The 18,068-nt window shown below is 41.8% G+C and overlaps 3 protein-coding genes across 4 annotated transcripts in view; 2 read left to right on the top strand and 1 right to left on the bottom strand.

Annotated features, from left to right (window-relative positions):
• sema4ba (sema domain, immunoglobulin domain (Ig), transmembrane domain (TM) and short cytoplasmic domain, (semaphorin) 4Ba) overlaps window positions 1-7,810 on the top strand; it is a 35,910-nt gene extending 28,100 nt beyond the window's left edge. For both annotated transcript variants that reach the window (XM_047035016.1, XM_047035017.1), the window contains 7 exons: window positions 2,256-2,437; window positions 2,731-2,881; window positions 3,283-3,493; window positions 3,593-3,708; window positions 4,088-4,245; window positions 4,339-4,430; window positions 4,675-7,810. In XM_047035016.1, the coding sequence (XP_046890972.1) occupies window positions 2,256-2,437; window positions 2,731-2,881; window positions 3,283-3,493; window positions 3,593-3,708; window positions 4,088-4,245; window positions 4,339-4,430; window positions 4,675-5,447 (1,683 nt within the window). In that variant the 3' untranslated portion in view covers window positions 5,448-7,810. The remainder of the gene's footprint in view (window positions 1-2,255; window positions 2,438-2,730; window positions 2,882-3,282; window positions 3,494-3,592; window positions 3,709-4,087; window positions 4,246-4,338; window positions 4,431-4,674) is intronic.
• A 1,184-nt stretch (window positions 7,811-8,994) lies between these two features.
• zgc:162879 (ras and EF-hand domain-containing protein) lies at window positions 8,995-14,266 on the top strand. Its single transcript, XM_047035018.1, has 17 exons — window positions 8,995-9,760; window positions 9,852-10,004; window positions 10,761-10,851; window positions 11,188-11,283; window positions 11,376-11,453; window positions 11,546-11,661; window positions 11,753-11,821; window positions 12,018-12,099; window positions 12,178-12,248; window positions 12,345-12,543; window positions 12,633-12,734; window positions 12,835-12,982; window positions 13,075-13,156; window positions 13,254-13,368; window positions 13,521-13,634; window positions 13,721-13,797; window positions 13,882-14,266. Exons 1-17 carry the CDS (start codon window positions 9,450-9,452, stop codon window positions 13,982-13,984), a joined length of 2,007 nt encoding a protein of 668 aa, XP_046890974.1. The 5' UTR covers window positions 8,995-9,449; the 3' UTR covers window positions 13,985-14,266.
• Window positions 14,267-14,332: 66 nt separating this feature from the next.
• serf2a (small EDRK-rich factor 2a) lies at window positions 14,333-16,675 on the bottom strand. Its single transcript, XM_047035021.1, has 3 exons — window positions 16,569-16,675; window positions 14,864-14,969; window positions 14,333-14,681 (listed from the first exon to the last, which is right to left on the bottom strand). The coding sequence occupies exons 1-3, from the start codon at window positions 16,573-16,575 to the stop codon at window positions 14,612-14,614; spliced, it is 183 nt and encodes a 60-aa protein (XP_046890977.1). The 5' UTR covers window positions 16,576-16,675; the 3' UTR covers window positions 14,333-14,611.
• Between the last annotated feature and the right edge of the window lie 1,393 nt (window positions 16,676-18,068).

The raw sequence follows: 18,068 nt of genomic DNA, 5'->3' as shown, positions 1-18,068 counted from the left end.
CATGTTTTGAATTTTAAGGGGCCCCATGCAATGCCATTTGAATTGTGAGAACATTTTTCTGGCCAGGTAGCAGACAGCCACTTGGAAACGGTTTGTGTGCCTATATATTTAAATCTTGACAGGCTGAATGCACGTTTTTAGTGTTCGAGAGGCTTAGCTGTCTTTAATTGTTTGCCTGGACAATCTAGCTGCTTTCAGGGGGGCCAGGACACAAGACACTCACTTTATTCTCATCTCAAATACAGGCCTGTATTCTGGAACATTCAGTTGTCAGTCACTGGGGTGGTTCTAACAACATGTTTGCAATACAACACCACAATCTCGTGTCCCTCACATTGCTCTGTACAAGGTGCAGTCCAAATGGTGCTGGAAAATGGGAAAGGAATAACCGACTAAACTGGGAGTTTCCTTTTAAAAGCTTTTTGTGTGGCTGCCTGGTGAAATTCGAAACGGAAGCGAAGGCGTTGTCAAAAACACACAGTATTACAATAATATACTATGGCCGGTAGAAACTTAGTGGAAGGAAGTTGAATAGCGGCTTTAACTAAAAAAACAGTTCTGTCATACTTCAGTCTGAACTTTTGTTTAGTTGAGTTCCATCCATCTCTCTCTTTCCATTTCTCCTCAGTTTCACTCTGTGTCAGTTGTATGAGATTCCGTGTTGTTTATTCAGGTGGTTACTGGAGGCTAGGAGTTCCACTACATTAAGGCTAGCCATAGAATGATAAACACAACTTTACTGCAAACAACCAAACACAACAGCAGCATTCTCACTGATCATTTTGCTCTCTGTCTTTTCAAATTCCAGGATTAGCTTGTACTACAGTACCTGGCCTGAACATTTTTGCATCAAGTACACCAGCCTTTCAAACCAGCCTTTCAAATAGATGCTAGCATTATGAGTTAATGAATGGGGTGTTATTGTGCTTCAGTATTCAGGGTTGACGTTAGGTACACTCTCTGGGATCAAATAATAAATAGACGGAGCCAGAGGGAGCAGGGAATACATGTTGCTCATTATCCGGCTGGGTTACAACAGCAAGTAATTGCATCTGAAACTCAACATTAGTCACATGTCATTTCCCTTTCCCGTCCAGTGATGCTGTTTCCTCGGGATAAAGCCATGCTGGGGGGACTCAAGAAAGGCACATGGCTTTGGGTTATGTAGACTAGACTTCTAGATTTGTTTCCGTGTTTTTCTGAGCAGTTCCTATTTGAAAATTACTGTGGCCTCAATGGCTTCTGAATCTCTTCAGATCTATGTTGATGAAAACAATTGGAATAATTGCTGCACTGACTTCTAGGCTCAGTTGAATGTAAACAGATAATAGGGTCTGGCAACAGTTTCTCTCTCTCTCTCTCTCTCTCTCTCTCTCTCTCTCTCTCTCTCTCTCTCTCTCTCTCTCTCTCTCTCTCTCTTTTCAATCGTATGTGCTCTCTTACGACTCCTAAATAGACAGCTATTCATGACTGTGCAGAGATGAATGCATGGCTTTTTTTTCTCTCACAACATTTCCACAAAGATGTTAGAGGGATGTAATCGTACAAAGTAGGTTTGGATGTGAGATGTGAGAAGTTGGACGAGCCCCTTTCTTGCTTGAACCGTGTGTGCAGCCTATCTCACATGGCAAACAGCAGCGCCGTGGGCAGGGTAATGCCATGGGCACCGCTTCAGAGTGGTAGTGTCAGTGAAGTACCATTGTGTGAGAGCTGTGCCCTTTTCTCTCTTGCATTCAAAAGCATTTGGCCTCTTCAGTGCTCCCACTGTTTGTTCTCCTAGCCAGTTGTGGTGGTGGACAGTACATTGTTTTCTTGACCTAGATCTCCACCGCCTCAGGGGTTATCTATGTTAGGGGCACGAATAATTGTGTTCTGTCTGGTTTTTACTATGAGTTACTAATGTTCCTCACTTCAGTCAAATTGATACATCTTGGGGAATGGTGCCAAAGGAAAGCTGAGGGAATAAAAGAGAGAATGAAGACAATCGTGATTCTATATGTAACAATCGTAGCATTGAATAAAGACTGTTAACCATTATCTCAGATTCATGTTAAGTCACAAGAGAACTATATATGCATCATACCAAGTGCAGATTTAATCAAAAATTGATTCAAAAAGTAATTGAGTCTCTACCTTCAGTCACCCATGAAGTACATTTTCAACTGATGTGGCTGCGCCCTCCTCTGGTCATTAGCTGTATTACTAGTGGAGAATGTTAAGCCTACAATTGAGACAGTGTCGTGTTTCTATTGCAGGGCGACAAAGGAGGAGAAAGGGTTTTGCAGAAGAAGTGGACCACCTTCCTGAAAGCCCAGCTGCTGTGCTCTCTACCTGACGATGGCTTCCCCTTCAACATCATCCAGGACATGTTTGTGTTGACGCCCAACCCAGAGGACTGGAAGAACACCATGTTTTATGGAGTCTTCACTTCACAGTGGTGAGGCCTGACTCCTCTTTGGTCTCACCCACAGACAGTGTTCTAACGGCCTCTTTTGGCACTCATGTCCTCATGTAAACACTTTTATAGTGTCGGACAGCCATTTTACACAATGTGTTTTTATTCTTAAAGTATGGTTCTGTCGAGGAATTAGTTATACAGAATGCTTTGTGCATTGGTTAACTGTATGTGTGTCATAGCCGTTAGTGTGAAAGGCAAAAGAAGCGATTCAGGGGGGTAAAACAGCAAAAAGTGCTTAGGTACAGTATAAATGTGGTGGGATGTCACTCCAGGTATAAGGGAGCCTCGGGGAGCTCGGCAGTTTGTGCCTTCACCATGGACCAGGTGGAGAGGGCTTTCAATGGGCGCTACCGCGAGGTCAACAGAGAGACACAGCAGTGGTACACATACAACCACCCCATCCCTGAGCCACGGCCTGGAGTGGTGAGTACTTGCTGCCCCCTGCTGGACACCCCCCTGCATTGTCGTCTGAAGGCACACGTGCTGGTTGTGGGGCTGTATGCACAGCAGCCGTGTTCTAACCGGCCCCTGCGTTCCATCTCTCCCGCACCCCCCAATCTTGCACGAGCATCAGTGCTTGAGCAGATATCTGTCTCGCTGCAGTCACTGTCAGCCCCCTTCCCAGAAGACCTGATTGTATCAGGGAGCTCCGCTGCTTTCATTTCCTGGCAGCCTTATCGCAGCCCAATCAACGGCGGCCCACAAACACGCAGTCTATTGATGAGACTGGCTGGAAGGAGGAAGCGAGGGAGGGAGGGAGGGAGCTGCAGAGGTGCATGTTTGTGTGTGTGTCTGTGTTTGTGAAATGAGTGTCTTCTTTGCAGTGCATCACGAACGCAGCTAGAGAACAGGGCATCCCCTCATCCCTGCACATGCCTGACAAGGTGCTGAACTTCGTCAAGGACCACTTCCTGATGGACAGCGTGATCCGCAGCCAGCCTCTCCTGCTGAAAAGAAGTGTGCGCTACACCCAGATTGCAGTCCACCGCGTCCAGACCAGACACAAGGCCTACAACGTCCTCTTCATAGGCACAGGTAAACACGCCGCAACCACAATCGCCCCAACCTTCTTTCTGTAAGAGTAGGACTGTGTGAGCGCTTACTAAGCATGGTGTTCCATCATGTCCGTTCCAGATGATGGGAGACTTCACAAAGCCATCAACGTGAACAACAAGATGCACATCATTGAGGAGATGGTGCTGTTTTCGGAGCCCCAGCCTGTGCAACACATGGAGCTGGATTCGGAGAAGGTAGCTATACAAGACTGTAAGACAAGACTGTTGATTTCTCGAGCCTTCCAGGTTGGGAAAAAAAATGAGTTCACTAAATGCCGCCACTGGCAGCCTAGAAATCCCACTAGCCATGGAGAAAGCCAGAGCCCTATAGGGGGAGCTCAGGATCATTTAATTACAGGAAACTTCCTGTCGGGAGATCTGAAAACAGCAAGTGGCACGTCATGCATCCTGTTCTCTGGAGCTGTGTACACACTTTGTTTGTTTACAAAAGACGGCATACAGCTGGGCTGCAATGGGGTATTGATATTGCATCAGCAATGGGTACATTTGATGTCTAATGGAAATGTCCAATACCCCCCTCCCACACACACACACACTTCTTCCCCATCTGCAGGGGACTCTCTACGTCTCCTCCTATTCAGGGCTGGTGGAGGTCCCAGTGGCCAACTGTACCAACTACCAGAGCTGTGGAGAGTGTGTCCTGTCCAGGGACCCGTACTGTGCCTGGATGGGGAGACAGTGTCTCGACATCAGGCAGGCTCCACCAGAGAGGTACGCTCACAGTATAGCATCACTCCACTAGGTCAGCTGGTATTGCTTTAACTAAATAGACACACCCTGACGTACTGTGTGTTGTTTTTTCAGCTACTGGCAGCAGGATGTGGATGAGGCAGACACATCAGTTATCTGTAACAAGTCGGTCCTTAACCCGCGCTCTGCTAAACTTCCTCCCACACGTAAGACCTGTGACGACCTCACTAGTCATTCCTTCTTTTCCTACCACAGTCATCTGCTGTCGAACTGCTGCATGGTCATACCTCTTTTATTACAGCTTATAGCTGTTTCGGACGAACGACAGCCTATGGCCATGCTTGATCACTTGATCCACACAGTTACCAGGCTGAATGTAATTGACAGTTGATCTGATGTCTCAGCGTTAAGGATTTTCCCAAACAAAATCTCCCCCTTTGTTGTGTACAGGTATGTCTTCATGTCAGGTGATATTAATACCAGCCAACACCTTCAAAGTACTGCCCTGTAAACTGCGCTCCAACCTGGCTGAGAGGAAGTGGGAGTACAGCAAGGGTGCAGGTCACTTCCTATACCCCAGCCCTGAGGGCGGCCTGGTGGTGGTGGCCCATGCTGACCGCCAGGAGATCTATGAGTGCTGGTCGGTAGAGGAGGGCTTTAGACAGCTGCTGGCCAATTACTGTGTCAGGGGCGAGGCCAGGCAGGAGAGCACCACCCTGATTGGCAGATCACGTACCCCTGTGGTACCCCAAGAGGAGCCCATCATCTTGCCTGGGGAAGCTCGCTCGCCCCAGATGAACACCAAGACCTACTGGAACGAGCTCATCGTGGTGTGTGCCCTCCTGGCTTTCTCCCTGGTGGTCTTCTCCCTGTTCGTGGTCTACAGGAACCGGGACCGCATGAAATCGATGCTCAAGGAGGGCGAGTGCCCGAATATGCAGCAGAAGAAGCCCAGGATAGTGGGCAAGCCGGCAGAGAACTTACCCCTGAATGGGACCACAGTGCCGGCCTCCGTCTCAGACCACAAGGGCTACCAGACCCTTAACGACAACTACATCTGCAGCACTCCCCCACACGAGTGCTCCTCTCCGGACAACAGCAAGAGCTTCTCCGAGTCGGAGAAGAGGCCGCTTAACTTGAAGGACAGCCATGTTGAAATCTCGCCCACATGCCCAAGGCCCCGAGTTCGACTGGGCTCTGAGATTAAAGACTCCATTGTGTGAGGACGGCTTTGATGAACTACATGTGGGAGATTCAACACTTGCATCATGTGGAGGGACTAGCTGTGAACTAAAAGGAGAGTGCACTCACTGAAAAGGAAATCACTGAGGGGAAACACTGAGGAAACACTGAAAAGTACATTTCATTACACTGACTTTACACTCTGCCTCATTTCCTTTTGTCCCTGTGGCCAGTGCTTACTTCCTTTTAGTCACTCCTTTCTCTTGTGCACGAAGCACGACAGAGGAAGCTGATCAGGATTGCTTTCAGACTTTGGAAGTTGTCCTGTGATGCTCACCGTGGGCTTTTGACCCGCACAGAGCTGGCAGTGGCCCAATGTACTAGCTCTCAAACGTTTCTGGGATTCTATTTCTAAGCATTGTCACTCAGTCCGTCCAAGTGATCTACTGGTATAGCTTGGAAAAGCAGTGATGTTCTGTAGATTTTTCGCTAACCAGATGTTTTCTCACCTGAAGCAGCAGATCAAGCTGTCCTCTACCTAAAACCATGAGAGGAATAAAGGGGGGTGCGAAAAAAGAAAAAATACTCCAGCAAAGGCGTACTAGTATAGCAGTATATACTTACATAGACACAGCTGGTCAACCGTGGTAGTATATACCTTGGGTAGATTAAAGGAATCATTGGAGAATAAGAAGGGCTGGCTGTTTTAGAAACTCAGAGAAAAGAGGAACCGGTGTCCATCTGGACTCACTAGAGCAACAAGAGCACAAAGCTCACAGGACTCCTGATGTAGAAGACCCTTTGCTCTTGTTGGAGCTTATGGGATTAGGAGAGGTACATAAAAGCTTAATCACTTCCACCTGTTATAATGGTGGATTGATGAAAAACATGCATTATCTACTTGGAAATGCAGATGAATGCAGGTGTTTAAGGATTGTATTTCTTGAATTAACAAGTTGTGTAAGTTGAACACTCAAAGGCTTTAAAAGTACCCTTGTATTAAAGGGTTGCCCTCATTCCAGGTATTATACTGTTCAGCTTGCAGCAGGCTAACTATGCAAAGAACATAATGTGAAGTTGGGTGAAGATTTATGACATAAGAACTTTGCAAGCACACAGGTGTCAAGCACAGGTTTTGTTACTAATTAGTTGCAGTTAAAGTACAGTTAGGTATGAAAGAAATTTTAAGGCATTATCTGTTTTAATAGAGTTCCAGTCAGTTAATGCAGTACAATACAGGTCTGGATCCTAGAGCATGTCAGTCAGGCACATCTATGAAGGTGGACACTGCAAACACACCCGACAAAGGTGTAGATAAAACTGCCTTGGCCCTATTAGATGTATTGAAACAGAGAAAATCTGGGTTTGTGTGGGGTAACAAAACCACCAGTGTGAGTAAGAGGTTTTCGTTGTTGATTGTGAGAAAAAAATAGATATAATTACAATGTTTTCATGCCAAAAGGAGCTGTTTTGTTTAGTCATGTGTCTTATAGTAGCCGACCACCAGGCACTACTAGTTTGCTAATCTCAATGTGTTATGAAATATGAAAGCTGCCATACCCATGAATTTTTTTTTCATTACAATAATGACTGTAATTTGTTTTGGTCAATATGGTTCCGAAGATATTAATGATATGAAATGTTAAATCTGATGAAAGCATTTTAGCAGATCATAATTAGGAAGGTATAGACATCTCTACATCTCTACAGAATTGCAGTGCACCAAACTATAGTACATTATGACAATAAATACTCTCCAGTAGTAGCGTAATGTAAACGTAAAAGTATTCTGAAACTTCAAGCAACACTGTCTCATTTTAAGTTAAAACATTTGTTTATATATATTATAGGGAATCATAGTTTAACTTTTGACAAAAAAGCATTTTGATGAAGGACCGAGGGCTGAGTGTACTGAACTATACTGTATAAATGTACATTTTGTAATGTATCTAAGGGGAATAGGTCTGTGTAAGATTGTGGTTGATGTGCAAACCTGAAAACACCTTATCTCTGAATGCATTGTTTTGCACAGAATGTGGGAAAGCCTTAGTTTGGTGCACATGGTTGTTAACAATTCTAGAGCAGGTTTGGTAAAGCCATATCACCTTGGAAACCAGGTAGTGGTTGAGTCACCTGTGGTAGGTATGGCAGGAAAGACTGTATACAATACAAAAACATTGAGTGAATGCCTTTAGATTGTGGCCAGTTAAAAAAAATAATAGATATCTTAAAACAGCTTTGATCTCAGTCAAACATAATTTTCTTCTTTTGACAGTTAATCATACAACTGTCGGAACCACTATAGATGATGAGGGAACAATGAAGGTCTATAAAGGTGTTTCTATATTCTAATGTAATCTCAAAGACTTTACTTACATACTCGCTCAAACATAAAGAAAATAAATGGCAGCTTAAGTTAAGTGGTTATTATCTGAACAATGCTACATTTGCCGAATGCAGGAATTATATATAAAACAGAGATTCTCATGCAACACTACAGTACACACATGAAGATAGTGTCACAGCAAATATATTCCATCACAGCTTAAAATCAAAGTACAATTCATGCATACATTCATGAGCCTGCAGCTAATGCCACATTGTAATATGTTATGTCTTTCTTTCTGTTAAGAAACCACTCTCATTTAAGCCTTCTATTTGTGACAGTGTCTCAGACTCATGTCGTGTTGTAAGTTTGTAAATTAAAGGTGTTTTGTAAATTTAGCTGCCAATGTACATAAACTGTTGTGAATTATATTTTTTGTATTATACATCACTACTGTTTCTGTTGTTTGTATTGTATTGTACATAAAAGCACTTTATTTTAATTTTTCAAATAAAGATAGACATTTTTGATTAATAAATTCTGGCCTTCCAATAACTACCATGTAGAAAACAAGAACATTCCTATCGTTCTTGTGACCGATCGACCATGTTGAGCGATTAATTAGATACATCTGCTAGATTGTGTTTGTATACACCCACTGTGTGGCTATAGTGTCATTCACCTGAATCTAAACTGACATTTATCTCAGGCCATAATCAATCTTAATATGGTCTGCCTTCATCAACAGAGAGAATTAAAATACACTATGTATTACACAAACACTTCTAACTTTTTTCTCCTTAATTGTTTACCTTCTGTAAAATGGAAATGTGTTGTCGCTGTCGTTGTCTGAGTTAAACTGAGTTTACTTCACTTAGTGAATATCAAAAACATGATCCCATGGTTCAAATGTGTGTACTGCTTCCAAGTTTCCTAGGTGAGTTAATAGGGGTTGACTGTGTCTTATGTCAACACATCAGTCACATTTAATGTAGGTGGAGTCAGTGTTTGCTGACACTTCCACTGACTCAGCCACCCGCAAGTAAAGAAAACGAATGTAGGCCCTATGTTTTATACAGTTCTACGTCCATAACATGTATATGGCAGTTTGACGTGGTAGCAACAATTGTATAAGTGAAGTGGTCATTACAATGCATTTACTGTAGGCTACTGTAGTTGTACTGTATCAGTCTACTCTGGTAGTAAGGACCTACAGGGTACCACCTCCCTGGGTGGAGTTTTAGCCGTAGCCTACTTTGCACACAGTGCAACAAAGGAGGGCAGGTAGGTATATCCCTGATAAAGAACACAGTCCACACCTTGAAGGAAAATAATACAACACTTTAATATCATTCCGAATATAGAAGTCCTCTCTACATTCGTGGCTTAATCTCTCCAGCTAAGGAGGATGCAGTCTGATCTACAAACGTCGCCTATGGTATGCACCTGTTGGACCAATCAGTAGCCCAGTTCAGGTTACTTGCGATAATTCTTTAATTAGTGTGAGAATGTTTACACCTCTACTCCTTTAGCTTACCTAAACTCACGGAAATTGTCTAGCTGGACTGTTAAATCCTATTAAGGTGGAGGGGAAAGGTTTGTTTTTATTTTCACGGTAGCCTATAAAACTGCGGTAGTCTACCCTAGTTTATCAAACGGTATTATCTTTATACGCGCGTGGTTTGATCATTTGCATATTGTAAATTTCGTTTCCGTAATGGACAGAACCAGTCTAGTCAGACTTTTTTCGGCGTGTGACGTTAATAAATCGGGTATGATAGAGTATGAAGACTTCACAGTTGTCTGCCGAGAGCTTAATGTACCTGACGATGAAATCAAGTCCTTGTTCGCCAAATTCGGCGCGGACGGCGACGGATGTATCAATTACGACAACTTCTCATCAAGGTTTCAAGAAGTTTCAGAAACATTAGATTTGGCTTCCTTCGGGGAGTTTGTGCAAGGTCGATCAGGTCCATGGAACGAATTTCAGAGCAGTATTGATGGCGCAGGAGCTGCCCTTTCAGAAAGGCAAGTCTGATGTGGAAATGTTTTTAAGTTCAGTGTGCTTTGTAATATCTGTGGATCGCCTCATTTGATGCAAAATTGTATGCTCTTACAGGCTTAAAGAAAATTTGGCCGACTTGTACCACGTCCTTCATTACTCCTCACAATTCCAGTTGTTACAACAGTATGAAGATGTCATCCAGGTTTTTGTAACTGAGAGCATGGAGCACACGCTACAGAACCAGAAGCTGGAGACTACTTTGAAGCGGTAGGACCAAATGCATTGGTGTTTCGAATTCGACCAACCGGTGTAGGATGAAGAAAAATTATAGATGAATAAGGGTGTTCCCTAAACCATCAAAGCAAATTTTACACATCCATACTGGAGTATTTGGCAGGCATTATCACTAAAGGTTCTTTAGAATTTACTGCCTCTAAGGTAATCCTTCCTGTGAAGTAAAATCGAGCTCAGTCAACGAGGTTACAGGCTTCAGCCCTGCCTTTAATGAGTTATGTAATTTCTTCGTGAAGGAAGTAGGAAGACTAAAACAAGTTGCTCAGCCAGTTCTTCTCATTCTCTCATTACAGTTACCTGTACCCTACAGATGTATTTATCTACAATGAATGTTAGTTTGCTCATCAATCTTATTTTAATGTCCATTATTATTATTATTATGAAGTCCCAAATATCCAGTATTAACATGTTGCTATGGTATGAGCGTCTGAGGGGCTTGCCAGATATATTGGCATTCACTTCAAGACTGATCTCTAGTGGAGGAGTGTGAGAGGTCCTGCTCAGAGTAGGGCCGCTGAAACTCCTTAGACAATGGCTACTCTAGAAGTGGGTGTGAAAGGAGCTGATCTATCAAAGTCTTCTGGTGTGGATGCCACTTTAATGACCAAAAAAGATGGTTGTGTCTCTGTTTCCATATTCATCATCAGCCATGAAGTAGGATTACAGTCATGTATTTACACCAGCTTCCAGTGGGATATTAAAGAAGCATATTGCTCTGCCTTGTGACAGAACGGAGGAGATGAATAGTAGTCAGCTAGCAGAGCTGGAGGATGACATGCATCAACAACTTGCCCGAGTAGAGGAGAGGGTGAGAGACGAGGTAAGTGGCATTGATAAAACAGCAAAATAACTGAGAAACAAATAGGTTCAGATTGATGAATTGTATTGTCAAGGAAGTTCCTCGTAAATAAAGATGCACCAAGGATGAGAAATGTTAATACACATTTCAAAACAAAAGCAGACAAGACTCCACCACCCAATGTTCCTTTCTGCTTCTTGCGCATGCAAGAGTTTACCTGAAAATTTGAAGCAAAGGAAATGGCCAGTTCCACCTCACAATGGCCCTTCTGTGAAGCAGAGTAAAATCCTCTCTGAGGTACAGGCCAGTGATCTGTCCTCTCTTTCTGTCCCTCCTTGGATTTCATGGCTGTTGTAGGAGCGCAACAAAACAGAGAAAGTCATGGCAACCCTCCAGAGGAGACATGACGATCAGGTGGCAGACCTGCATGCAGCTGTGGACCGCTTGCTGAAGGTACAGTAGGCTGTCTGTTTCCCTGGTTACGCACAGTGAAGCTTCTGAAATCCAAATGTACTGCATTTGTATCAGTTATATGTCTGTTCTAGTGCCAGGAAGAATCTGAACTCCACATTTCAAGAGAGTCTGTTGACAGATTACATGACCAAATAGGTGAATTTACACAGGTATGTTGGGATAAAGTCAAGTTGGTCAAGTTGTTGTGGCCTAGGCCAGTACATAAAGTGTATTCTCCATCATCTCTGATGTGTCTTCCCAGGAGAACGAGCAGTTGCGGGGTGCTCTGCTGAAAGCGCAGACCAATATCTCCATATTGCAGGTAGAGATGGACAAAATGAAGAACATGTATGCAGACCAAAAACTTCAACATGAAAGGTGAGTGAACAAACTTCATTCTTATATCCACTGTGCTTACCAAATTAATTAACTGTATTACAGGCCATAAAAGCTCAATGTATTTTCCCAGAGAAAGTGATGAATTGAAGAAGATGGTCATAGAATACCAGTCTTATGCAAGCCACGTTGAAATCCTCCAGTAAGTCTGTCAGACCGCGATTGTAAGTTAGGAATGGTTTTGTTCTATTTCAGTCGAGAACATATCACACAGGTCGGTCATGCATGCACACACCTCATTCTTGTTCATTGTTAGGTTCTGAGCACAGATCTTTATCAGAGAGGTGATGTGCTGAAACATGGGCAGAGTATATGTCTGACTGACTGACTTCTATCAGGGACATGAACAAGAAGCTCTATGACAGCAACGATGGGTTACGCTCTGCCTTAACCAAGGATGTAGTGTCACCTAAAAGAAGGGTAAGTCAGCGGTTTTAATTTTAAGTCTGGAGAACTCAATCTCATATTTGACGCAGAGTCTACATTTCTTCCAAACAGTTGTCACCCAAGAATGAAATCCCAGCCCGGCGAATGAAGCCCCTTCGACAGAGCACATTTAACCAAAGCAGGTACACTGACTACATTTCCTACAGTACATCATATATATTTGCGAATTACAATTGTTTTGCACAGATCACATTTCTTTATTTTATGTTTTGGTGCAGCTCAGAGCAACATTTTCCAGCTAGGAGTAAATTAGAGTACTCCCATGTGGCCAGTTGGGCTGATAAATACCTGGACAGTGGCATTGCTATGCCCATGGACATTGCTGAAAGCTCAGTCAGTGATTATGACAGTGATGACAGCAGGGTTTCTTCAGAAACAGTGCACCACAGTTACTCCTACGTTCCATCAGAAATTGAGGTATGATTTGAGTATACCACACAGGACAGTACTGGTACTTTAAAATGATACAGATTTGGATGATAATTGAACTATCTTGACCACCCTAGATGTCGGAAGTGAAATCAGAGGCTACATTGTCAGTGGTCCCCAGCAGAACCAGCTCCTTAGCTTCTTCTATTAGAAGACGCTTGTCTGCCTTCCCCATCAAGGTTCATTGTGGTTTGGTCTATTCTCAGTGGTAATTTATGAATATACCCTACATAGAAATGGCCCATTCTCCCATACTAACATGTATCCTTTGTTGAAAAGCAAACAGATTCACTCGACTGTGTTGACACTGATGGCCCGGTGCCAATGTACCGCCTGGTGTTAGCGGGAGATGCAGGATCAGGGAAGTCAAGCTTCCTGATGAGGTTGAGTCTTAATGAGTTCAGGGGAGACATGCAGACAACTTTGGGTAAAGGCATACAAATAGCTCATCACAACTGCAATTGCAAGATAAAAATACTGCTTAGTCTTTTCTTAACCTTCCCATAACCTGGCTCCCAGGAGTTGATTTCCAAATAAAGAAGATGTTGGTGGATGGAGAAAAGGCAAACCTTCAGATATGGGACACTGCTGGACAGGAGAGGTATGCATACAATATTCAATTGTTTTTCAAACCAACTGTATTTGCTGTGGACTTGTAATGTACAGCCTGTTTGACACTTTCTGGTACGGTACTTTAGGTTCCGTAGCATTGCCAGGTCTTACTTTCGTAAAGCCCACGGAGTGTTGCTGCTGTACGATGTGACATCTGAAAACAGCTTCCTAAATGTCAGAGAGTGGGTGGACCAGATTCAGGTAGTATTTGTTATTTATCCATCTCTAATGGCCATGAATGGTAAACCTGACCTGCGTTTCTGATGTAAGCCATGAAGGTCATCTCTCTATAAAAATTAAAAAAGCATACATAAATGTGACTGGATGTTTTATAGAGCATGTTGTTTCCCAAGGAGTCCACAGAGGAGCATATCCCTATGTGTGTGATTGGAAACAAAGTGGACCTACGGGCAGAGCAACCTGAGGGCAGCTGTGTGAGCACCATGCATGGGGAGAGGCTGGCCAGGGTATGACTTACATCTCTTTCAATGGGATAAGGACATAATTATACTTTGGCCCATTAGCCATGTTCATTACTTTTTTTGTTTGACAGACTTACAGTGCTTTGTTCTGCGAGACTAGCGCCAAAGAGGGAACTAACGTGGTGGAAGCAGTACTTCACCTTGCGAGGTAGGGGCAGCAAGGCAGAGCCATGGTACATTTCATTGTCCACCATAAGTGTCAATTTTAAACAGCTCTGTACTCTTGTTTCAGAGAAGTGAAGAGAAATGTGAAACTGAGACGACAATCCGAATCACAAGTTAAATTGAGTCTGGCCAATCCAAAGAAAACTCTAAACAACTGTTGTGGTTTGTAATCATTGATGCTCCGCAACTGATGTAAGCATGATGGTGGATTGTGTAGAGATGTGGATGGAGATACATTTTATCTTGTGTAATAGAGTATACACACTTATCACTTCAGATTAATGCTAAGCAAACCTTAATTTTAAACATTTGTACTATAAGTTAATCATTGTAGAATGATTGCGAGTCTTGGGAACTCGTTTTGAATTGTGCAATTTACAATTTTAACAAATGTTAAGTTTATTTAAAATTGAATGCAAATGTGTTTTTAAATAAAATCTTTACATAAATGCTTTGGCTTGTTTAAAAACATGACTATGTACATTAATACATACCAAATAAAAATATAGGTAGAAACATGGAATAAACAAAAGCTTTTATTAAGATTTGACATGAAATATAAAATAACGAGTTTCAATGCAGGTAGAAATTCTTGTTCCATACATTTACTTTATATACTGATTAACAGTAAAGCCTGAGTTCTTTAAACTGTTGATTTTCCAAACAGTGAAGTACAACCTCCACCACTAACTGGACTTCAAAGTGGTTTTACAAACAAGAGCTTGGGATGAATGATGGATCAAATGGGTTATATCTCAGGACAAGAGCGTAGTCTTGAATGGCTCCTCATCCAGCTGTTATTTGCTTTTCTCATCTCCAGGCTTGTCATTGGCTTTCTTCTGTTTCTGCTGCATTATCTCTGCATCCCTAGAATGAAAACAAATAGACACAGACATATAAAGTAGCAGTTTAGTCAAAAAGGCCTGGGTTAAGTAGTGGCTAACCAATAAGAATAATGATAAATTAACTTCAGTCCCATACAAAATATGAATCCAGGCATGATCCTATTTGAAAGCAAAGTTTAGTGTACTGGAACTTGAAGCACTTGCCTCTGCTTTCTTGCTGCAGCTGACAAGCCATCTTCGGTCTTGCCTTTGGTTTTTTCAGTTTGCTTCTTTGCATTCTTTGCACGGGCGAGCTCACGCTGGTTTCCCCCTATAGTAAAAGACCCAGGAAATGGTTTAGTATAAAACCATAACTACATTGTCCACCCCCAGTGCTAGCTAGCTATAGCACACTTGGAAAATCCACAAGATACATCCTATCTGACCATATTTTCCATATCTGGCCTATAAACTATAAACAGCTATGCACATGTCAAAACAGATTCATAAGATAAACTGTTCAAGAATAACATTGTATTCATAATAATAATGATTATTTTGATATAGTACAAGTCAACTAGAACAAAACTATTACAACTAGGAGAAATAGAACAGAAGTTTGACATGGCCGTATTTATCATCTCAATTAATTTAATTATTCTCGAAGGATATTCAAGAATGATTGAATTATGTAGCGAGTGTTCACACACTTTAACTACATAAAGTATTGTCACAGACTTCTGTATGGTAATAATAACAGATGGAAAACAATTTCTCTGTATATCTAAATGCCAAGAGTTCACGTTGAGCGCGTAAGCTTGTGCTGTACAGTCGTGGCCAAAAGTATTGGCAGTGACATACATTTTGTGTTTGCAAAGTTTGCTGCTTCAGTTGTTGTGATGTTGATTAACTTTGTTATTCAATTATTGTGCAGTGATTAGATGGATTTTAAATAAAAGCTGGCTCCCCAAAAATTCAATTTATCAGTCATATCAGCACATGGGAAAGTGTGAACTAGTTCTAGTCTGGTTGTTTTGCTGTGAAAGAGGTGGCTATTTGCATAATTATATTGAACGTTTTCGCCTTTTAAAACCTAATAAGAAATGTGTTTATTGTTTTCCTGTATTCGATAGAAACCTGTGAAAAAATAATCCACAAATAGTGAAAGAGCAAACTTTGCAAAACACAAAATGTGTCACTGCCAATACCTTTGGCCACGACTGTACCTGTACATTAAGCGACTGTGCAAATGTAATGACCGCGTAAAAAAACAAGTTATATATAGTTAAAACACACACAAGTAGGATAACCCGGTGTGAACGATGAGGTTCTGAATCATCTAGGAAATAACTTGTCTAGTGGAGGCTCCTGTACAGCGATGCTGGTCAAAGAAGTAAATGTAAAAGGTTGCAGTACGTGGCATTCATTTTAGATCCTCTGTGTCCCGGTATTATTATTTTTTCTGTTATCAGATATAATAATCAAATAATTCACGTTCAACCCAATAGTGTATATTAAAAATTGTCTTTACCTATGAAGGTAACAGTGTTTAAGTTGTAAAAGAAAGCAGTTTTTATATTTTTCTGAACAGGCATTCCGTGAACGTTAGCTAGCTAAATCCTTGGATCTTCAGATTGTTCCAAAAGTTGTTTCATGTCACTGACCAAGCTAAATGATCTAGCGACCTAAAGGTGCTGGTTAGTAAAGTTATCAAACCAGATTCAATGCATTGGAATTTTGTGCGCTGTTAGCTATAGCACTGGCTTGCTAAGCTAACGTTGGATAGGTGTAGCTATCCCTCCAGCTATTAGCCTGAGCCTTTGTTGACATTCTTATTTAGTTAATATTAGTCGAAAGAAAAAGATGGGAATCGATAATTATGATTACACAAACTGTTACGAGTCCCCATCGTATCGTAGCTGTCACGTACTTGTCATTTTTGCTGTTTATTGTTCCAACACGGTTTGCCACGGTTGCAAAGCCAGTACAGCTGATCCTGTTCTTCCTTTCCTTCTACTGCTTCTTCTTCTTCCTGTTCTTCTACGGCAGTTAGCATCCATCTTACTGGTGCTTTACCGCCACCCTCCGGACAGTGGAATTACAAAAATAAAACACGGTCCTTCAGTGGAGTTTTATGATACAGTACATGGTAGTACCCAGAGGAGGAGTTAACGCCACCAGCGGAACTGGAGTGCCCAAAGTCCTTTATTCAAAGTTTCTCATGGAATCATGCAATAACTTGTGCACAGTGGCCGTGATCAAATTGGTGGCACACACACACACACACACAAATTCCTGGAATTATAGATAGAGCAGTGCCCGTGATACAGCTGGTGATGACAGTTCTTCTCAGTGGTTATACCTATATTTCTCAGATCACAAATGAAATGCTCTGTCATCTTTGAAGTACTTGTTCAACCTCCAAATCATCTATTCTAGTTACATTGTCAATGCTGTGGTAGCCTACATTCATGCAAATGATTACGTGGCCTTCATTTGTCTGATGTTTCCTACATGATCAATTTCTTATATTAATGTTGATCAAAATGTATTATATTGGTTCTTTGTTAAATTGTCTTACCACCACAAACATTTAGACATTTAGTTCATAACATAAGTCATTACATGCACAATGGTTAAGGCAATTGTCATTATTGTAGGCCTAATTCACCGTACAGCGGTTGCTTATAAGCCTACAATTTTGCAGACTAATTAGTCTAAAGTGGTAGGAATAGTGCCCATGTCCGTGATGCAGCTGGTGGTTATAATGTGTAGTTGATTTGGTGTTGAGATAACATAACAAAATGTACTGATCTATCTATAGTATATTCACTTTATACTGTTGCTCTGTTAGCTATCCAGCATTTCATCCATAATGAAACCTATTTGAAAGCAGAGATTCAATGTTATGCCCGTAGTTAGCACTAACTTGGCCATATTGATTGTAAAATTTAATTTGCGTTGCTTTGTACGCAGCAACACCCACCAAATCAGTTTTTTAAAAAGTTGGCAGCCCTGAGATAATTGTAGGAAACTAACGCGGTCACACAAACACACACACAAACAGAGATTCCTGGCATTATTAGAGAGATGAAACCATTATGTTAAGCCAAATCTTTTCTCTTCTTTCATCTCTTTCTATCTTCATCAGCAAGAGGAAATACAGAAAATATACATCTGGGTTGAGTAGTTAGTATGATTTTTTTTGTTTTTTTACATAAGTACAGTAGTAAAACAATGTGAGCTACATTACCTAAGGCTATAAGGTTTGATGGCATAGCCATGGATGAGTTGGAGTTATGCATGATGTTAACGTGTGATTTTGATTTTTGATTTTGGAAAGACCTCCACCTGGTATCCCCCCCCCCCCTGTCACACACACACACATACAGACACAATAGTTTTTCTTCCTCCAGAAACCAATAGATCC

Source organism: Hypomesus transpacificus, chromosome 14, assembly GCF_021917145.1.
Source record: "Hypomesus transpacificus isolate Combined female chromosome 14, fHypTra1, whole genome shotgun sequence".
Classification (NCBI taxonomy): Eukaryota; Metazoa; Chordata; class Actinopteri; order Osmeriformes; family Osmeridae; genus Hypomesus; species Hypomesus transpacificus.
The sequence above is the reverse complement of the archived record's forward strand: the minus strand, read 5'-3'. Positions and strand labels throughout refer to the sequence as shown.

Coding starts and splice junctions, on each gene's coding strand:
- serf2a (XM_047035021.1), bottom strand. Junction 14,682..14,863: donor GCTGCAGCAAGAAAGCAGAG/GCAAGTGCTTCA, acceptor TTTTCATTCTAG/GGATGCAGAGATAATGCAGC.
- zgc:162879 (XM_047035018.1), top strand. CDS start 9,450: ATGGACAGAACCAGTCTAGTCAGACTTTTTTCGGCGTGTGACGTTAAT. Junction 10,852..11,187: donor AGGAGAGGGTGAGAGACGAG/GTAAGTGGCATT, acceptor TGGCTGTTGTAG/GAGCGCAACAAAACAGAGAA. Junction 13,369..13,520: donor AGTGGGTGGACCAGATTCAG/GTAGTATTTGTT, acceptor TTGTTTCCCAAG/GAGTCCACAGAGGAGCATAT.